Genomic DNA, 18752 nt, shown 5'->3' on the forward strand with positions numbered 1-18752 from the left:
AGTCCTTCTCTGCTGTGGTAATCTCCTGGTGCAAAACCCACGGCTCAGTATAGGGAGGCGGCAGCAGCGCCCTAAATGGATTCGCAATGGTGGTGGTGGGGGGGATCTTCATTTCATTACACCTAACAATATTGAACTGATTGCATTTATTCAGAATTTTGGTTACTTGTGTTGGATCAGGAGAAAATGCAGCCATCTTAGAGAAAGAAGCCCATGCTAGGAGAAGCAGCACTGTAAAAACAAGAGGGAAATGAGCAACCTGAAATTCCCATTCTACAGATCCTTTGAACAAATGTGTCCCCGGTCTCACCTGACTACCGTAAGCGTCATATTGTCTGTGCAGCCCTTGATTTTGTTCTGAGCTTCCAGGTGCGTCATATTGCTGGTATTTTCCCCATCGATGGCTGTAATCACATCTCCGATACATAAATTAGCTAGAGCAGCCTTGCTTCCAGGAGTGACCTGGCAATGAAGGGGAGGACAGGCTAGTTACTATTTGTCTCCAAGGAGACCTCTGAGTAAGTGACCACCAGATTAAATATTCACTGATATGGGTCAAAGCATTTAAAAATGAAAAGACACCTGACACCACAAGTTTAAGTAATATTTTATATTTATTCAATATGTTATCATTTACAGATTCCTTTTCTATACAGATCCTAATAATGACCTGTGAGAAAGGAATACCAATATCAGTCCTTCATTCCAGAGACCTGGAAACTGAGGCTTAGAAAGATCCGTGACCTATGCAGGATCACCCAACTAGTATATTACTATATTACTAGTCATCCAACTAGTCTATTACAGACCCAATGAAACAGACCCAGTGTTCTTCCCACTGAACCTTGTTACTTCCTTAAAGTCAGTCACCAATTAGGGTTTTAAAAACACACTGACACAGAGAACATTATGTACAGTAACATCTTATTTCTATAAAAATCGTAATATATGTTAACACAGACGAAAACTGGATACTACAACTTTTACAGTTGTACATTTACATATATATTTGTCTTTTTACAATGAATTTGAATTATGTTTGTAATTTTAAAAAAATAAGAATGATTTTTTAAATATAGTGGTGTGGGTTTATTTCACTCCCATTCAAGAAATTACCTATGATCAGGGTCCTCCTGGATAGGTGGATGGTTTTCTGCAAGATGATGATTCTAAACCAGTGGTTCCTAGTTTATAGACCACCAACACTTGAGGGGAGCCGGTCAATGACTGCAATAGGTACTCAAATCCATATGCCTATTGAGCATTACATGTGGACTGAATAAACATCACATGTCCCACAGACGTAAATTATTTTTCAAGTGAATACAGATGCTGTCATGATGGATGAAGTGCAAACTCATTTTGAGTAGTACTAATGCTACAACGTTCCATTACTGGGCATTAGGTATTTTCTAAACTAAGATACACTAAGAATGTTAACCATCATCACTCCAGAGTCAGCCCATGACTTTTTTTTTCTTTTAACATCAAAAGACCTTCCTGGATAGGAATCCATGCCCCCCTCCCCAAGCAGGGCACTGCTAACATCCCCAGACTTTCAGTGCCCACAGCTGTGGCTCCGCCACCCCTTGAAGAAGGCTGTTGGCTCCTGAGAGTTAAGGGAGAAGATCTTGTAAAGATCTGTGAACACAGATGTCTCCATAAGATTCAACCACAGCGAAGAGGTCCTCCCAGGCAGCAAGACAGGACACAGCCCTAAACCTCAGTGTTTGCCTCAGTTTTCTGCAGTCATGGTTTGCCAATCAGCCCTCACCAAACCGAAAATGCTACCCTTATGGAGTACACCTGGTGGGTGCCACTGCCACAGCCCACTCCCTCCTAAGCATCCTGGCCCCCCAAAATGAGGGGTGGTGAGTTGATCCTAGAGTTCCCTTCCGGTTTGAACGTGCTATGACTTTATCAGGCAAAACCCTACTGGAATGTGGCAGGATGTGGACAACACTGCAGAAATCTTGACCTGCTAACCTTCCTCTCTGGCTTTCCCGTCATCTGTTTACCAGAGCTCTGGCTCTCTGGAAAAATGAAAGCCCATGATCCAGGGTTCAGATCTTCCCGGGCAGCCACTGGCCGAGATGTTCTACGTGGACAAGCGCAGGCTACTCGTTTCCGTCAACATTGGGCAGTTGAACTTGAGTCACCCGGAGCAGCCAGTAAACAAAGTCCTCTCATTTTCTGATCCCTCTTCCTGAGAAGGCTGAGCTGGTATGACTTCATAAATATTCCGCATTTTCTAATGGGCAATGTGGGCTCATTTTTTCAATAGCCCTCCCTCAATATCACTTTATTTAGGATCATCAATAGTTCTGGACTAGGAAACCCCATCCCCAAGAAGAGCCCCCAGAATCAACAAGCATAATGCCCGATCAAACTCATTTATCACAACTAAACCTAGCAGCATTGAAGAGCAATTTCTAAGAATAAAATGAAAATCTTGAGTGAGGTCCCTAAAGTCACCCTCCCCACTCTCATGCCACTTGCCCACAAAGCTACAGGTCGCCACAGGGACCTTCCTGAGTTCTTCTGTCTGAGGACCTTAACACATGCTTTTACTCTGCCTGACTTCTCACCCTTCAAGTCTCAGCTTAAATGTCCCTTCTCAGAGAGTCTTTCCTGACCTCTAATCTACACTAAATCCCTCACCATTCACTTAACAACACTCCATTTTTTGGGCATCTGTCACATTATTTTTGCAAATCTGTTACGTAGATTTATTTGCTTAACATCTAGTCTCCTTACCTACAAAACAGAAAGGTATGTGAGGGCAGAATTGGGTCTACCTTCTGTATCATGGTATCCCCAGCTTTGGCACAGTGACTGGCACAGAGTAAGTGCTCAACAAATTAATTTATCTAATGTATCTAGTGTTGAAGACATAATCAGCCTATTTCATTTTGTCCACTAAAATGAATATTTCAAAGTAATAATCAGAAATATCTTTATTTCAAAAATCAAATAATCATATCCCTCAATATTGCTATCCTGGACTAGATCCACTTACAAAACTCAAATAATGACACTTGGGAGAAGGGGAACAGATAATTGAGAAGAGAAAACATAAATTTCTTTTTTACTTTATGATCTTCAATTGTTAAGAAGTCTGGACTTTTCAGCATTTGGTCCTAAGGGTCTTATGGGAGTGGCATTTCTGCTGAGAACATCCCAACAGGTTCTGGACAAGCCAGAACCAGTCTTATGAGCCCTGAATCTGAGTAATCATTTCAGTTTGATTTCTTTTCTTTCTTTCTTTCTTTTTTTTTTTTTTTTTTTTTTTTTAATCAAACTAGTAAGAAGCCAAAAGAAATCTTGGAAAATTACATGACAATATCATCAGACGGTCAGATGGGACTCTGATGTAATCACCCCCAAACAGATTAAGGTCACATTCTTTCATGAGTTATATACTTTGGGGGGAGAAACACTATATTAAAACAAGTTCCAGAACTTGTCTTTTACAGAGCCTTCTCATATCCAATCTTCTATTTGAGATAATAATAATGATAAGCTTACCACAAACATTAGATAACGTTATAGGTGACAAAGGCATGACTGCTTCAAGTTGAAACCAGATGCCTTCACTCCAAATTCCATTCTTTACTGCTTTAGCAGAATGACGCAAGCAGAGACTCCAAACACAAATATCAGAGCCAAAGAGAAATCCAGAATTAAGAAGATTCTTGTGCCTTCTTCACAAGAAACTGGAGTATCACAAACCCCGGCTGTGGTGAGTGACTCCCTGGCATAGGACATTAAGCTGGGGTCCAGGAACCCCACCCTCATAAAATACACAAATAACATGGCACTGCAGAGAGCTGCAGGAGAGAAGGCCCCTTATACGTTGGCTAGCTCCAGCCTGGACCAGTGGATCCTTGCCGCACACTGACTCTCCATCACCATAATCGTAACAGTGGCCATCAGTTAATGAGTGTTTATTATGCGCACCGTCCAAGCATTCAGCAAGGGTTAACTTACAATGCTCCCCTGATGCTATCAGGCAGGCAGTATTATTTGTATCATCACAGATGAGGAAATGGAGGGGCGGGTTAAGAAGTTTGCCTGAGGTGACTCAGCTGGGGCAGGCCACAGCAGGCTTCAGGGTCCACTACCCCGACACTGTCCATCCTAATTTCCCCTGGCTGCCCAACTCCATCCAACCAGCTCATAATGGTGTCAGCTTCAACTCTGAAAAAAGAAATCCTATACTCCCTTCCAAAGAAACAGTCTCATTAGTTCAAAGGACCTCCCCCAAACCCCTTCTTCAGCTCTCTTCCCCAAAGGCCACACAACTAGATCACAGGATTCTCACTGCATGAGAGTAAATGGGTTTAGGTGAAGCAATTCCCACTAAGGAACAATCTGCTGTTTTCCAAAGTATCCCACCCCACCCACCCCCACTGTTGGCCCTCGCCTTTGCAGCCAGCTCCGCCCTGGGCAGATGCTGCTTGCTTGGAGTTCATGATGTGTCTTCAAAACTTGTGAGCTAATGCCGGGGTCCTGACGGCATAAGAAAGCTTTCAAAGTCGTTGATTTCACTTCTAAATGGTGTAAAATGGGTCTATGATATAGCTTTCTTCAACCCACCTCTAACTTATTAATTAATGTTGGTAAATTTTATAAATTTAAATGATATTGCTATTATACACAACTGGATGAATACCTACTAATCATGATAAAGAAGATAAACACCCCTCCTCAGTGATGTCATATTTCTATTTCCCCCATCTTCTGTTCTCTCCTCTCTTTCATTCATTCGCTCTTCAGACATGCTTTTGTATGTTCTGAAAGAACAGCAGAGCCTGTTGGTTAGGATGCAGCTTCTGGAGGATGCAACTTGTAAACTAAGCCAAGGTTCCCTGGGCAGGACATCTTACTTCTTTGTGCCTTGCTCTTTTCATCTAAGCAACAGGATGAAAACAGTTCTGAAGGCAGTTGTGAGGAACAGGACAACTCAGACAGACCACCTGCCCAGAGCTCTAGAAACACGAGCTATTGTTTGTAGGTTCCAGGAGCCACACAAGACACTGGAATACATCCATGAAAAGGACAGCGTCTGCTATCAAGGAGCTCACAATCTTCTGGGGGAGACAGGCATATGGCATACATGGTACCAGAAGCAACAAGGCGATGGAACGCTAATGGTGGAATCAGAGAAGACTCCCTGGAAGAGGTGCTGCTTAAAACTGCAAAACCACAAGAGCGGGCAGGAAAGAGCATGCCAGGAACAGCATGTGGACCGATATGGGGGAAACACAGGAAGCAAAGGGAGAGGAAGGGGATGAGGCTGGAGATGTAAACTCAGATCAGGCTGCTGGAGCCTGTTCTTTGCACGCTAAAAAGGCTGGGAACTCTTGGGCAGGCGGGTGGGGGTGTGGCCAACAAAGGACTTTAGACATAGCATCTGACATGCCCACTTACTGCAAAGATACAACCACTGAACCTTAGTTCAAACTGCTGAGACGAAGGTGGCTGCATGTAACAAATATTCTCTAATGACAGTTCAAAATGCACTAGTTCAAGGGTCACTCAGCCTTTAGGCCAGGCATTCCCTCAGTGGACATTTTAGACCATAGTCCTACCTAAAACCCCTGTTCTATGAACAATTAGATAGAATTCCTTTTCTCTAGACTCAGGATTGAAAGCTGGAGGGTGCATGAAATGAATCCATCCCACAATCGTGGTTTTGGCTTTAATTTAAATTACTTACTAATATTTATATATAGGTAAATTTCACACAAACCTGTAGGTTCTGAGCCTTTTGGGGAAAAATCAGAAAATCTGGCAATTCTGGGCTTAGATTCCCATATGGCAATAGTCACATTAACTGAGGAGCCTCTGCCCCTCTAGATGAGGCACACACTCTCCACTTAGCCACAAGCCACACTATGCTCTACTACCCAAAACAGAAACCAGCAAACAGCTGCCATTTATTGTCATTCTTGTAGCTACTAATTTTCTTACTGCCTCACCCTCTAGTCAAAACTCATTTATGTTGCTTCCTGACCCCTACATACAAATTAGTTTGGGAACATGGGCTCAGTTAAAAGTTATATAAAGCACAAATATGTGTACACTTTATAACTAACGGGAGTACAGCTCACTGGGACAAGCATATGTTAAGTATTCAGAAGACCCTTAGTTCAATCCCAGCACAAAAAAGAAACTTTTTCCCCCAACTGAACTATCAAAAGCACCCAGTTTTTGTTTGTTTTGTTTTCTCAAAAGTATTCTTCTGGCCTGGATGATAAATCGTGTTGCTTGTGGCCTTGTTGATAGATATGAGAATTTTAACCAAATATTTGTCAAACAGTTTAAACGTTCTGATACTAAGCTTTTTTCCCCCGTCTCCCCGAGGTGGGGGGGTACTGTATATTCCAAAAGTTCTGACTTCTACCTGTGGTCAGGACAACAGATCAATTTCCTGAGTGTTCATGAAAAACTGTTAACCTTGCCCCTGGAAGCTGGCATGTGACCTTAGAAATCGATCCAGCTGAGCAAGAACTCAGGAGAACTGTGACATTTGCAAGAATGAAGCAATGTTCCCAAACAGGATGGCCATCAGATCCCCCAAAAGGGAGGTGCTTAAAGGTCTAGATAGCATTCCACCCCTCTCAGATCTACTGAGGCTCTATACAGAAGGGCCTGAGGGGAATATATTGATATATATTTAACCTTTATAACATTGACATTATATATTATATATACATTATACACTCAAATATATAATCAATAAATTAAAATGTGTGTGTATATACACATGCCTGCTAAGCTCATGCTCCACCACTGAACTACATACGCAGCTCTAACCTGTATTTTTAAGGCTTCCCAGAGAGTCTAATGCTCAACAGGTTTAGAAACATCAAGAGATATGTTGAATAGCATTTCCTCTTAAAATTTCTCACTGAAGTTAAGTTACAGGTAGACCAAAAAAATAAATAAATAAATAAATTTTAGAACCTAAAATCTCAGCTCCTCCAAAAACCAACTTCAGGGGTTTATGCTTACACTTTAAAGTACACAGAAAGATATACCCCTATAATCCTGGCTACTCTGGAGGCTCAGGCAGGAGAATCGCAAATTGGAGGCCAGTCTGGGCAGCTTAGCAAGACTCCATTTCAAGATAAAATAAAAAGGGCTGGGGATGAAGCTCCAATGATAAAGTGGCCCTGGGTTCAATCCCCATAACTAGAGGGGGAAAAAAAGGAGGTGGGGAGGGGAAAAAGGGGAGGTTCATTAAAATAATATTTCTCTATATCTTACCAAAACATAGTTAAGAAAAAGAAAATCCCTAGGATGTTGGTCATCCTCCCTGAAGGTGCCATGCAAACGGAGCACCGTAGAAGCACTTTCAATCCAGATGTCTACATAACCCAACATGGTTCCCATTTGCCTTGGCCAGAATACTCACAGCTACATGTACTGTGCAATTACAGAAACCAACTGATTTAAAGTTCCTGGCATACTTGTCTTTCCTAATCTTTTATTAAGTTATATGTGTGTTCTTGTGTTTTGAATATTATAAATATGTTTTTACTGTTATAAATTACCTCAAATTCATACAGCAAATAGGAGAGAAAGATGACATAAATGATGATAGATATAATTCAGCATTACACTAAACACACCTGGGATAAAGAAATGTGAAATTCAAGTTCAATCTCAATGCCACGAGCCTTTAGGCCTTTAGCCTGTTGGATCTAATGATTGTGTCACAGTATTTAGATATAAATTTAACATATTCTAACCTGGGAGATAATGTAGGACCAAGCCCTGGGGTATAGAATTTTAGATTAGAACTTGAAACTCTCTTCCCACAGATTTTCCTGACTTTCTGAGCCCAGTCTGTGGCCAAGACTTTGAAGCCACATTATAGCCAAAGATGTTGCAGGAGTTATATAGAATGATCTGAAAACAAGACTGTTTCAAAATGCTCTCTGGTCTATCACCATTTTCTCAGGGACTTGAGGCAACTGAGTAGGAGAGGTGCTTTCTGAGGAGCTGGGCCTTAATCTAGTTGCACCTCAGAGTACAAAGTGAAGCTGTTCCTGCTCATTGGTAGCAGTTCAAAGACACCGTGCTTTCAGTCTCCAAGACCAGCCAGCACTTCTTAAATAGGAGTAGAAAATAGCAAGCAGCAAAAGAGAATACCCTAATTTTTCAAGAAATTGTTGAGTTCTTCCAAAGTCTCCCAACAGTTCCTAAGAATTCCACATATTTTGAAACGGCTCTAACAACCACTACCATAACCCAAAGCCTAAACACTCACTATACCTTGAGCAAATTACTCTGTTTCTTCACTGATTAAAAGAACTTCATAAAGGTATCAATCTCACTGGGCTCCTAGAAGGGTTAAATGCAATGACATTTGTAAAGAGTTTAGAACAATGACTGACACATGATAGGCACTGAGTACATAGTTAAATGCTCAATAGTAGCCACCATTAAATTTTCTTTATCAGTACACCGCATCCTGACACCTTCTACATGTTAGCCATAGTGCTAGTCTCTCTCTATACATCATCTTAATCTTCACTAAAACCTCTGAAGACAAGTCCTATTATACTCATTTACAAATGAGGACAGTTTTCAGGAGCTAACCTGCCCAAGGACACCCAAGAAAATGAAAAAGACAAGATGAGGTTTTGAACCAACCACATTCAGCTGAAACCCCAAGTGCATTTCCCTGAACATCGAGATGCCTTTAAGATTTATTGTAGTAAAAATAAGACAAAAAGCACAAAACAAGGAAGTCTAAATAATTCACTATGACATTGCAATCTGGCTTTAAATCGATGATTTAAATGTTTAAATACACACAATCGATGTATATGAAAAAGAGAGCTGGGAAATTTTGCAGCCACGGTTAAATGTCCCCTGGGGCATAAGAGTGGGGGAGGCCCATACCTTCTGCTTTCTGTTCTATATTATGTGATCTTTCATTAACAAGCACAACGAGAGTTTCTACATGAACCTTTTGAAATATAACATAAGTATAGACAAGGACATAAGTTGTAATCATACAAGTGAGTAAATTTTCAAAGAGAGCACATCCATGGAAATAGAACCAAAGAAACAGGCCTCCTAGCAAAGATATGCCCTGATCCTGACTCCTAATACTGTAGGTTAATTTTGCCCAATTAACTTGCTCTAACTTGAATCACATAATGTTTATTCTTTTGTCTGTCATCCTTTTTTTAACATCCTGTGAGTGCGTCTCATATTCATGACATTGCGCACAGCTGAAATTCCTTCACGCCAATTATTGTGGTGTTTTACGTAATTATGCCACTTATTTGTCCATTTTGTTGTTGTCAGACATTTGAATTTGTTTCAAATCATAAATAGTGCTGCTTGGAAAATTATCAAACATGTCCTTTGGTGTGTTCATGTGGACCCACTTCTATTGAGCATTTAACTAGGAGAATTGCTGGTTTATGGAGTATGGGTATGCTCAGTTCTAGAAGCAGGAGTATTTTTTATTGTTTTAAAGAAACAGATGCAAATAGTTGCAGCAGTGTCCAAATTTAATCTATCTTTATGCATTCTGGAGAACTTTATCCAACATGCATCATATTTATGGTCTTGTTATCTTCTGTGTCTTATTTGATTTGATATGATACAGACTAATTATATTGGAAAACATTAGTCCCCATGTCATTGGTCAGAAACTCGCCTCCTAAAAGACCACTGTGTTCTTCAGAAAATTGTTTCTCCTGTTTATGGCAGTACCAAGGGGGCAATGTGCTATACACGGGAAAGCACACCACAGACCTTGATAATAAAAGAGCATTCCGGCTCACCCACAAAGAAGCTATTAACAGTATCAACAATCACATGGAGTGACTGTAAAGGGATGATATTTTTTGTGTTAGGTTTCCCCAGACATACTGCATTTTGAACTTGACATGGCTGCCACAGGTGGATCTGTTCACTACCTGGTCATATTCATTTGCCACAAAAATTGCCTCCAAATCTCTCCTAACTACCCAAACAGGACCTTCTCTAACCAGTCCTTCAATATCTCTGCTCTTCTGTTCTCTACTACTCAGATGAGCTTGAAATATCAGAATTAATGTAAATTCTCCCAGGTGGGACCATGGCTTCTGGTTTTTTAGGAGAGCCAGGGAGTGGAGGTACTGCTGTCTGGGATGCTCTGAGCTGAGCCTCATGGCAGTTTCAGAGCCAACGAGCCAACCCAAATGGGTGCAAGAAGCCTTGGAGTAAGGAACCCAGGAGGGCCCTACCCCACATGTTGATGCCTGCAACACCATAAGCACTCTCGGAATTGTGTGCTGGATAATATTGTTAGCAATGGAATACTAACAGCTATGGGTTATCACAAGGCAGGACATAGTGGTTAAAGGTGACCAGGGAGTCAGTTGGCCAGGCTTCACAACCCAGCTTTGCAGTGTACAGACTCTGGATCCTATGTCCCTTTGTCACACATGGAAGACACTGCAAGTGCACACTGAGCACAGTAGGCCTTGAAGAACATGTTAGCAGTTATTCAAATATTATTCTGACATGGATACTAAGACTATAAGCTTTGATGTCAGATTGTTCAGCCACTCACTGCTGTATGACACAGGCCAAGTGCTTAATGTTTCCATGCCTGTTTCCTGATCTGTCTTAATGGTACCAATCACTGAAAAAATATATTAAGCTCTTAGAATAGTGTTTGGCATATAAAAATTCCATACATGTTTTAACCATAATTTCTGGAAGCAGATCAAATATTTTTCACACAAGTCTTTTCAGTGTCAGTGGATTCTCTGGTGATGGACAGAACACAAGTTCATCTGAAAATGTTCCTAAATTCATAGATTTTTCTCAGTCAACTCATGGTTAAAGGTACAACTAATATTATGAGAGGAGGGGACACTTCTAACAATTTTTTAAAGAATGGGCTCCCATATTCGAAGGATACAAAACCACGGAGTTTGCTTGCTTCTAATTTAATTTTATCTTTATGGGGAATTACACCCAGAGAAGGCACAAGACTTGCACAGGATCACCAAATGAGATACCCAGGACCAGAATTTAGCTTACATTCCTGTCTTGGATGTGTTACCAGGACACCATTCTGGTGGCTTTCTCTAGGCTTTTCCCCAAGACCTACTAGAAGTCAAATCATCTTTTAAAAGTTAATTTTTCTGAAAGGGGCAAGGTGGTGCATGCCTAAAATCCCAGCCACTCAGGAGGCGGAGGCAGGAAGATTGCAAGTTTGAAGCCAAACTAGATAACTTATAGATAGATTCAAAAATAAAAATAAAAAGGGCTGAGGGTAGAGCTCAGCAGCAGAGCACTTGCCTAGCACGCATGAGGCCCTGGGTACTGCAAAAAAAAAAAAAAAAAAAAAAATTGCTGCAGTCTAGCTGGGCACAAAATCACGAGCCACTTAAGCAGGAACAAACTTTATTTCCAAAACTCCCTCGAATGCCACGCACACACACTACACCAACAGGTAATCCCTCCTCCTCCGGAAATCCCTCCTAAGGCACTTCCCCAACCAATGGGAACTCTCCAAGAGTCCCAGGGAGAGCTCCAAACTAGCAGGCAGGCCGAGGTGGACAGCAGGGGTCTAATCTCCAATTGAATGCACATCTTAACATAATCATTATCATCTCAATGGCTTGCTGGCGTCACCTTTCAACCAAAAATGCCATGTCATTCCTACTTGGCTATGGCTCTCAGCAAAAAATTACTTTTCTGACATGGCCCTTTTTGTTCATTTTTAATTATTCACTATGCTTTTTTTTTTTTTAAACAAGGAAGTTAAAAAGTAGTTCAGTGGATGAAAATTATGCAAATTCAAACAAACTACCTAACCCGTAATTTCCCTAGCCCAGGAAAATATGAGCCCATGGTTGGATGATGCTCTCCTCTCAGTCATCTGCCAAACTACAATACTCAAAAGGCATTCTTCCCTCTCTTCTCCTCAAAAATGAACCAGAAAGGTTGGAGTTCTGGAAGTTGGGGAGCAGAGGATATCTGGTCAACGGGTTCTAACATGGCTTGTTAAATTCCATGCCAATGAGCTCAAGCATTCACTTCTGTGCCTTCCTCTTAGATTCATCCCCTTTCTCCTCACTCCTCAGGTGAGCTGTGATCAGCTGCATCATCTAATATCCCCCAAGTGATCAATTCCACAGAATGAGACAGTGCAGCACAGGGGCCATTAACACATAGTGAGCTTTCTTTTGTGTGTGGACACTTCTTGCTTTTCATAACCTAACACATAATCCCTGTTCTTTCAACCTTTAGGACATGATATAAAATCTACTTGAATCTGGAAATAATACTCTTAAAAATCAGAAAAGACCTTCTGACTACACCTAGCCATTCTTAAACATCCCTTGGGATCCTCAAACAGCACAAGCACTTGCCATGAAAACACAGGCTCTTAGCAAAGGGTTCCCCAAGACTCAAGAGCCCAGTCCTCCAACTAAGAGCATCCCCTTATTTCTGGCCCCACCTCTTCCTGTCTTTTGTCAGTTGCTAGGAGAGAAAAACAGTCAACATAAGCTTAGCAGCAATTTGGGCCTGGGTGTGGATTCTCTGAAGGTTTCCCTTGAAAGCAACTAAAGAAAACAAGAAATTACATGGGGGCGGGGAATTAGCGAGATGGACAACTATAGGGTTAGAACAGGAACTGGGCCCCCCCCCCAAAAAAAAAAAAATTTTAGGGAACAGTGTCAAATAAATGGCTGGATCAATAGGGAGTCCAAGGCAGGAGCCGTAAATGAGACACCAGTTAAAAGAAGCCAGTTCATGTCCATTTAAAGCTGGAAATCTATATTGTGATTTTAAGTTTCTCACAATATAGATGAAAACACTTAAGATGCAAAAAGAAGCCATACACACACACACACACACACACACACACACACACACACACGTGTTCTTTATTAAGTCTGTTAAGAATAGGCAAAATAAATTCAGGAGTTCTATTTAGGTGGTAAAACAATGAAGAAATACAGAAAGGGAATGATTTTCCTAAGTCAGGATAGGGCTATAATACTGAGCCTCTGGGTGTTACCAATGTTCTATTTCTTGACCTGGGTGAGGACAGGTGTTCACTTTATAATCATTTGTGATGCATTTATATTTCATCACTTTCTATTTCACAATTAAAAAATAAATTAGAAAAAGAAAATATCTTAAATGTATAGGATCACAGACCTATATTCAGAAGCTTTAGCAGTTTAACAAAGACGAAGCTAATAGCAGAATAATGCATTCAAGAGAAAGCAAATAAAGTTATTTAAATAAAAAGTACTCCTGTCCCAGCCTCATTTTATAGTTTGCTTTGGTGTGGAGACTCCAAGTCTACATATATAAAACCATACTAGCAAACTATATCTGCCCAGAATAATAAAAGTAGCACAGCGACCTACCAGAAGATTTGTAGAGCTCTTTGTCAACACTCACACCTCTCACCATTACTCATGTTTACTGAGCACTCTCGAATACATTAACTCCTAGAAGCCAAGCACTGGTCCTATCCCCAATGCAGGGAAGGTAGCCTTGGATAGAAGGCTCACCCTGGGCACAGCTCACTAAGAACCAGACCCCAGACCAGCACAAGAACTTAGATAACCACCCCATAGCCCCTTTATGACAATCACTTTCCTATCCTAAGAAGAGACTCACATTTTTTCCATGTGGAAATAAGATGAAGAGAAGAGTAAATAACTGATAAGAATGTCACCTTCTGAGTTACTTTCACTTTTCAATTAAAGCCCCAGTGAGAGACATTATCAAGATTAGTTTCCCTCATCAGACCATGAACACCTTGAGAACAGAGCTGTGTCCTCTCATTTCTGAGGAGTTGCAGAGTTTCTAGCATATGGTGTGTGCTCATACCATAAATAAATATTTAACGTATAAAGGTACTAACCAATAAATTAAGTGTGATGTTTTCCACCCTGTACCATCATTCCTACACAGTGCCACTTACATTTTTATTAAGGTTTCTCCTCCTCCCCCAAACTCCCAGGGCTAAGGATTGAATCCAATCCTTGAGCAAGCTAAGCAAGTATCCTACCACTGAGCTACACCCTGCCCTTTTTTGTTTTGAGACAGGGTCTAAGTTGCCTGGGCTGGTTTCAAATTTGTGACCCTCCCACCCTTTTAACAGATTGCCGATATATACTCCACTACTTTAAAAAAAAAAAAAAAATCATGTCATATATAAATCTCAAAAGTGGGGAAGGCTGACAGGTTAATTATAGATACAAAGAGCAGGGAGAAATGGACTATGAGGTAAGTGAGTCTAAATGTGCAGAGGCAAAGCCCTCCTGTGACAGGCATTTATTAATAAGCCTGTGAGGCTATATGGAGCACATCAGTTCTATGCCAGGCCTGGGGCACAATTCCTGTGCTTGAAGAATGCAGCTGGAGACTGGGAAGACAGTGTGTGCCTCTGAAAATAATCAAAGAGATCTCTGTGGGACCAGGTGGGCAGTTGGAAAGTACAGCCTTGAAACAGGTTGCTTGCTCCTTTTGGAGTAGGATGATGAGAAATCTCTTCACTGGGTCAGGCCCACCTAGAAGGAAGTGCGGGCAGGCTTGAGGCTGGCAGAGAAGCCAAGAGGTGGCCCCAGTTCTCCTCCTGCACGCACTCCCCACCAAATGCCTTCAGTTACTGGAGGCAGGGTCTTAAGTCAAAAAAAGACCCGACCCACAAGGATCTTTTATTTCCACTTCACCTTCCTCCACCTCCAAAAGAAAAAGGAGGGATATTTAGGAGACTGGGAAGACAAGTTTAAGGTCAGTTTCAGCAACTAGATAGCCGGGGAATGCAATGTGCTGCCTCAAGGCGGAGCATGGCCACAGGAAGTGCTTTTCTGCTCTTTTTTTCTCTCAACCAGGAGATAGTTATTAGTCAGGCTCAGGAGGCACACCTGTAATCCCAACTACTTGGGAGGCTGAGGCCAGAGGATCACAAATTCCATGTCAGCCTGGGTAGTTTAGCAAGGCTCTGTATCAAAATTAAAAAAAAAAAAATGGATTGGGGGTGTAGCTCAGTGATAAAGCAATAGAATTCAATCCCCAGAACCAAAAGAAACAAACGGAATTTTATTGAGCCCACCCCCACCCCCGCCTGGCTGCCTGCACTAAATGTGGCGACTCTCAGTAGGACATCAACCTTGTGTTTGGCCCAGATTACATGTCCAAAGCCTGAGTGTCCAAACACTGACTCTGGATCTCCCTGGGGGTTCCACTTCCTTTAAGGGTCATGGGTCTGGTAGTCTAGAACGTGGACCCTTCCAGGGATGCGGCTACTCTTAAATTATCAAGCAGCAGCACCACCACCACCACCCACCAAGTGAGGACCCTGCCCCGGTACCCACTCACCACCTGGATAATCTGGGAATGCCAAGCAGAAAGATGGGAGAGAAGAACAATAAACAGTGTTTATTTGGGTTTATTTCCAAAATCCCGCCTTTCCCCTAAAAGGCTTTAGGGAGGTGAGACCCGGCCACGGATCAAGTCCAAAGAGTGAAAAGTTTCGGTTGCTGCTTTTTAAATTAATCCCATTCGTCCTGCAGTGGGCTTTCCTCCATTCCACCTCACTTTCCAGGACTTTCCTGTAGCTTCCAATCAGCTTTTCTCCACTCTGCGACTGTGAAACACGGGAAAGAGCTCTCGCCCCCGACACGGGATCTGCGGAGACCCTCAGCCCCAAGCGGGTGGACAAAGCGCGCCGCGCCGCGCTGCGCTTCCGGGGCGAAGGAAGAAAACTGCGCTGAGCTCCAGCGCTCGCAGACAGCGAAGGGGCGGCGGACGCAGCAAGAGCTCTCAGCGCACGGCGCACCTGGACGCACCCCGCGCGGTCCTCCACAGTGCCCGCGGGGCCCCCGCCTCCGCAGGTCCCCTCCGCACCGCGCCCCGCTCCCACGCGCGTCCCAAGTTACCCTTACCCTGGAAATGGCGAGAGGCTGCTCAAAGTCCTTGCCGCCCACAAGGCGAAAGCCCCATGGTCCGGATCCCTGGAGGACTATCTGCTGGGTGGTCATGGCGCGGCAGCGGCGGGCGATGACCCCAGGGGACAGACGGTCAGGACGCGACTCCCGCTGCAGCTGTCGGAGAAAGCGCGCGGCGAGGGCCGGGGAGCCGGGCGGGCTGAACAGGGCGGGAGCGAGGGCGGGGGCGGCTCCGCCCAGCCGCGACGCCGCCGCCCCTCGCCCGTCCTCCCGCCGGGCCCGTGGCCGCTCCTCTCCCGGCTCGCTGCAGAAGAGCGGGTCCTGGAGCCGCGCCGCCGAAGCCGGAGGCAGGTGGGGGCGCCGCGGCTCTCAACTGCCCCGCCCCGGAGCGCCGCACCACCTCCTCTCGCCCTACCCTCGGCTGCACCGCCGCTCCCCGCCCGGCGGCGAGCGCCAGGTGAGAAGCAGGCGGGTACTGACAGCCGACCCGCTTTGCAAAATTGAGAAGGGCTGTGTAAAGGCAGTCCTCTAAAGTCACCTCCATTTTCACGTTGGCCTTTTGGAAACGATAAAGATGTTCAAAAGGTGCTTTCGAATGATCTCATTTGATGCAGTGAGGCAGCTAGGACATTTAATTCCATTTTACAGATGAAGTAACTGAGTCTGCTTCAGGTTAGAACATTCGCCAGAGGATACACAGCTGGTCCGGAATGGATGTGGACCACCGCCAGGACCCCGCACTTAACGCCACTGTGGAACTTTTCTAATGCTAATGAGACCATCACATGGGGTTATAATTGAGTTTCCAGGCCTTTCTCCTGGCTGGAGTTCGGCATAGGCTCCGACCTTCCCAACAGTTCAGACCTAAGTCTGGGCCCGCTAAGTGCCCAGAAGGGAACTGAGTACCAAGGAGCTTCCTAACCCAGATTTACAATTACCTCCCGCCGAACAAATCAGACTGTGTCTCACGCTGTCCACTACCTCCCCATCTCACTCTGAGTAAAATGCCTATAGGGCCGCCTCCAGATTGGCCCCAACTCCCTTTGACCTCATCTCCTACTGTTCTCCCCTGGATGGCTACACTGGCCTCCCTTCCCCTCAGGGCCTTGCCTCAGGGTGTGGGTATGAAACATTCTCCTCCCAACATCCCCAGGCTTTGTTCAAATGTCATCTGAGGCCATCTGGGAGCCATTTAAAATGTCTGCTTAGAATGCCCTGTTACATTTCCTTTGTATTGTCCCAGGCTGGTGTGTTTTACTTTTTTATTTGTTCCACCCACACCCCTAAGCCTTACTTCTGTGAGGGCAGGGATTTGTGTATAGGTTGATCACTGCTGTATCCCAGTGCCTCGAATAGTACCTGGCACATAGTACTTGATAGATGTAATACTTTGACCCTCTTTAGGACCACTGACCTCTTCTGGGGCCCATTTTCCTGGCACCCATTCATTCTGTCACCTGCATACATGTGTGGTGAGTTTGTTAAGTGTGGTCCCCTTAGGGTCCTGGCCTTCCTTCTGAGGAGACTTAACCATAAAGGGATCTTCTTATCTGGTTGTGTTACAATACAAATGCTTGTGTTTGGGAATGAATTACTCACTTTTAGAAATCAAAACAGATTTACATATTTAAATAGATATATAAATATTCCTCTCAACCCTTTACATTCTGAATGATTGATTGATTGATGATTGATTGGTATTTATTTATTTTGGTGCTGGAGATTGAACCCAGGGCCACACACATACTAGGCAAGCACACTACTGTTACACTACCACCACTGAGTTACATCTCCAGCCCTTTGATATTCTTTCTTGAATCAGAAAAAAAGAACAGTTTTGACCAGTCATCTGTTTTTATGAACACCAAAAATACATCCCCTTAGATTATGATTCTGTTGATGAGAAAACTCATTTGTGTTTTTAAGAACCTGGAAATTTAAGAGGAATGACCAAAGTAGTCTTGATTGGTTTGTGTCCTAGTCGGAAAAAACCCCAAGGGCAGGGACTATCTGTTATTCACCCCAGGTGTCCTGCTAGCATGAACCTGATCAATATTGTCTATAGTGTTTATTTCATACAATATTACATGTGGTTATAGAGCACTAGTACGTTAGAAAAATGTCTGTGAGGACTGAGTCCTCAATGCCTAGTTGTTAAATGTTCTGTTATAATCTGACTACAAAGCAAGAGCTATAAAATAGCCGATCCTTTGACCCAATCATTGCTTGTCTGGGCACTGATTCCAAGGACATAATTTAAAAGAAGAAAAAAAAAACTATATGTACGCAGATATTTATAGCTGCATTATTTATAATGACCAAAAAAAAAAAAAAAAAAAAAACAGGAACAGATTCAACCAGAAACAGAAACATGGCTAAATATGGTATGGCCATATGAGGGAATAGTATGCAGCATGAAAATGTAACCATGAAGTCTTTGAGGAGTCAGGGAAGTGTGTTTTTAAAGTATGTTAAAAGAGGTCTGGAGGTATAATTTAAAGCACTTGCCCAGAATACACAAGGCCCTAGGTTCCATACCTTGCACTGCCCCCCCCAAAAAAAGTTTAAAATATATAGAAAATTATTCATATATCATGTGTAAAAATAAAAGCTATATATTAATAATTATATATTAATAAAAATTAAGAGAAAGTACAAAAACTTTGTATTAGGAGATGGAATTAGGAAGGAATTTTTAAACTAATTTCCTGTAATTATATGGCCAAATTTTCAAAACAAAAATCAATAAAATGGTCTCAGCTCCTTTGATGGAGAATAATTGCTAATCTTTCTCAAAATAGGGACCTT

The 18752-nt window shown here is 42.8% G+C and overlaps 1 protein-coding gene across 1 annotated transcript in view; it reads right to left on the reverse strand.

Annotated features, from left to right (window-relative positions):
* Pdlim1 (PDZ and LIM domain 1) overlaps positions 1-16230 on the reverse strand; it is a 45140-nt gene extending 28910 nt beyond the window's left edge. The window contains exons 1-2 of the mRNA XM_076834330.1: positions 15942-16230; positions 311-462 (exon numbers count right to left, since the gene is read on the reverse strand). Coding sequence (XP_076690445.1) covers positions 311-462; positions 15942-16037 — 248 coding nt within the window. The 5' untranslated portion in view covers positions 16038-16230. The remainder of the gene's footprint in view (positions 1-310; positions 463-15941) is intronic.
* Between the last annotated feature and the right edge of the window lie 2522 nt (positions 16231-18752).

Source organism: Callospermophilus lateralis, chromosome 15, assembly GCF_048772815.1.
Source record: "Callospermophilus lateralis isolate mCalLat2 chromosome 15, mCalLat2.hap1, whole genome shotgun sequence".
Lineage (NCBI taxonomy): Eukaryota > Metazoa > Chordata > Mammalia > Rodentia > Sciuridae > Callospermophilus > Callospermophilus lateralis.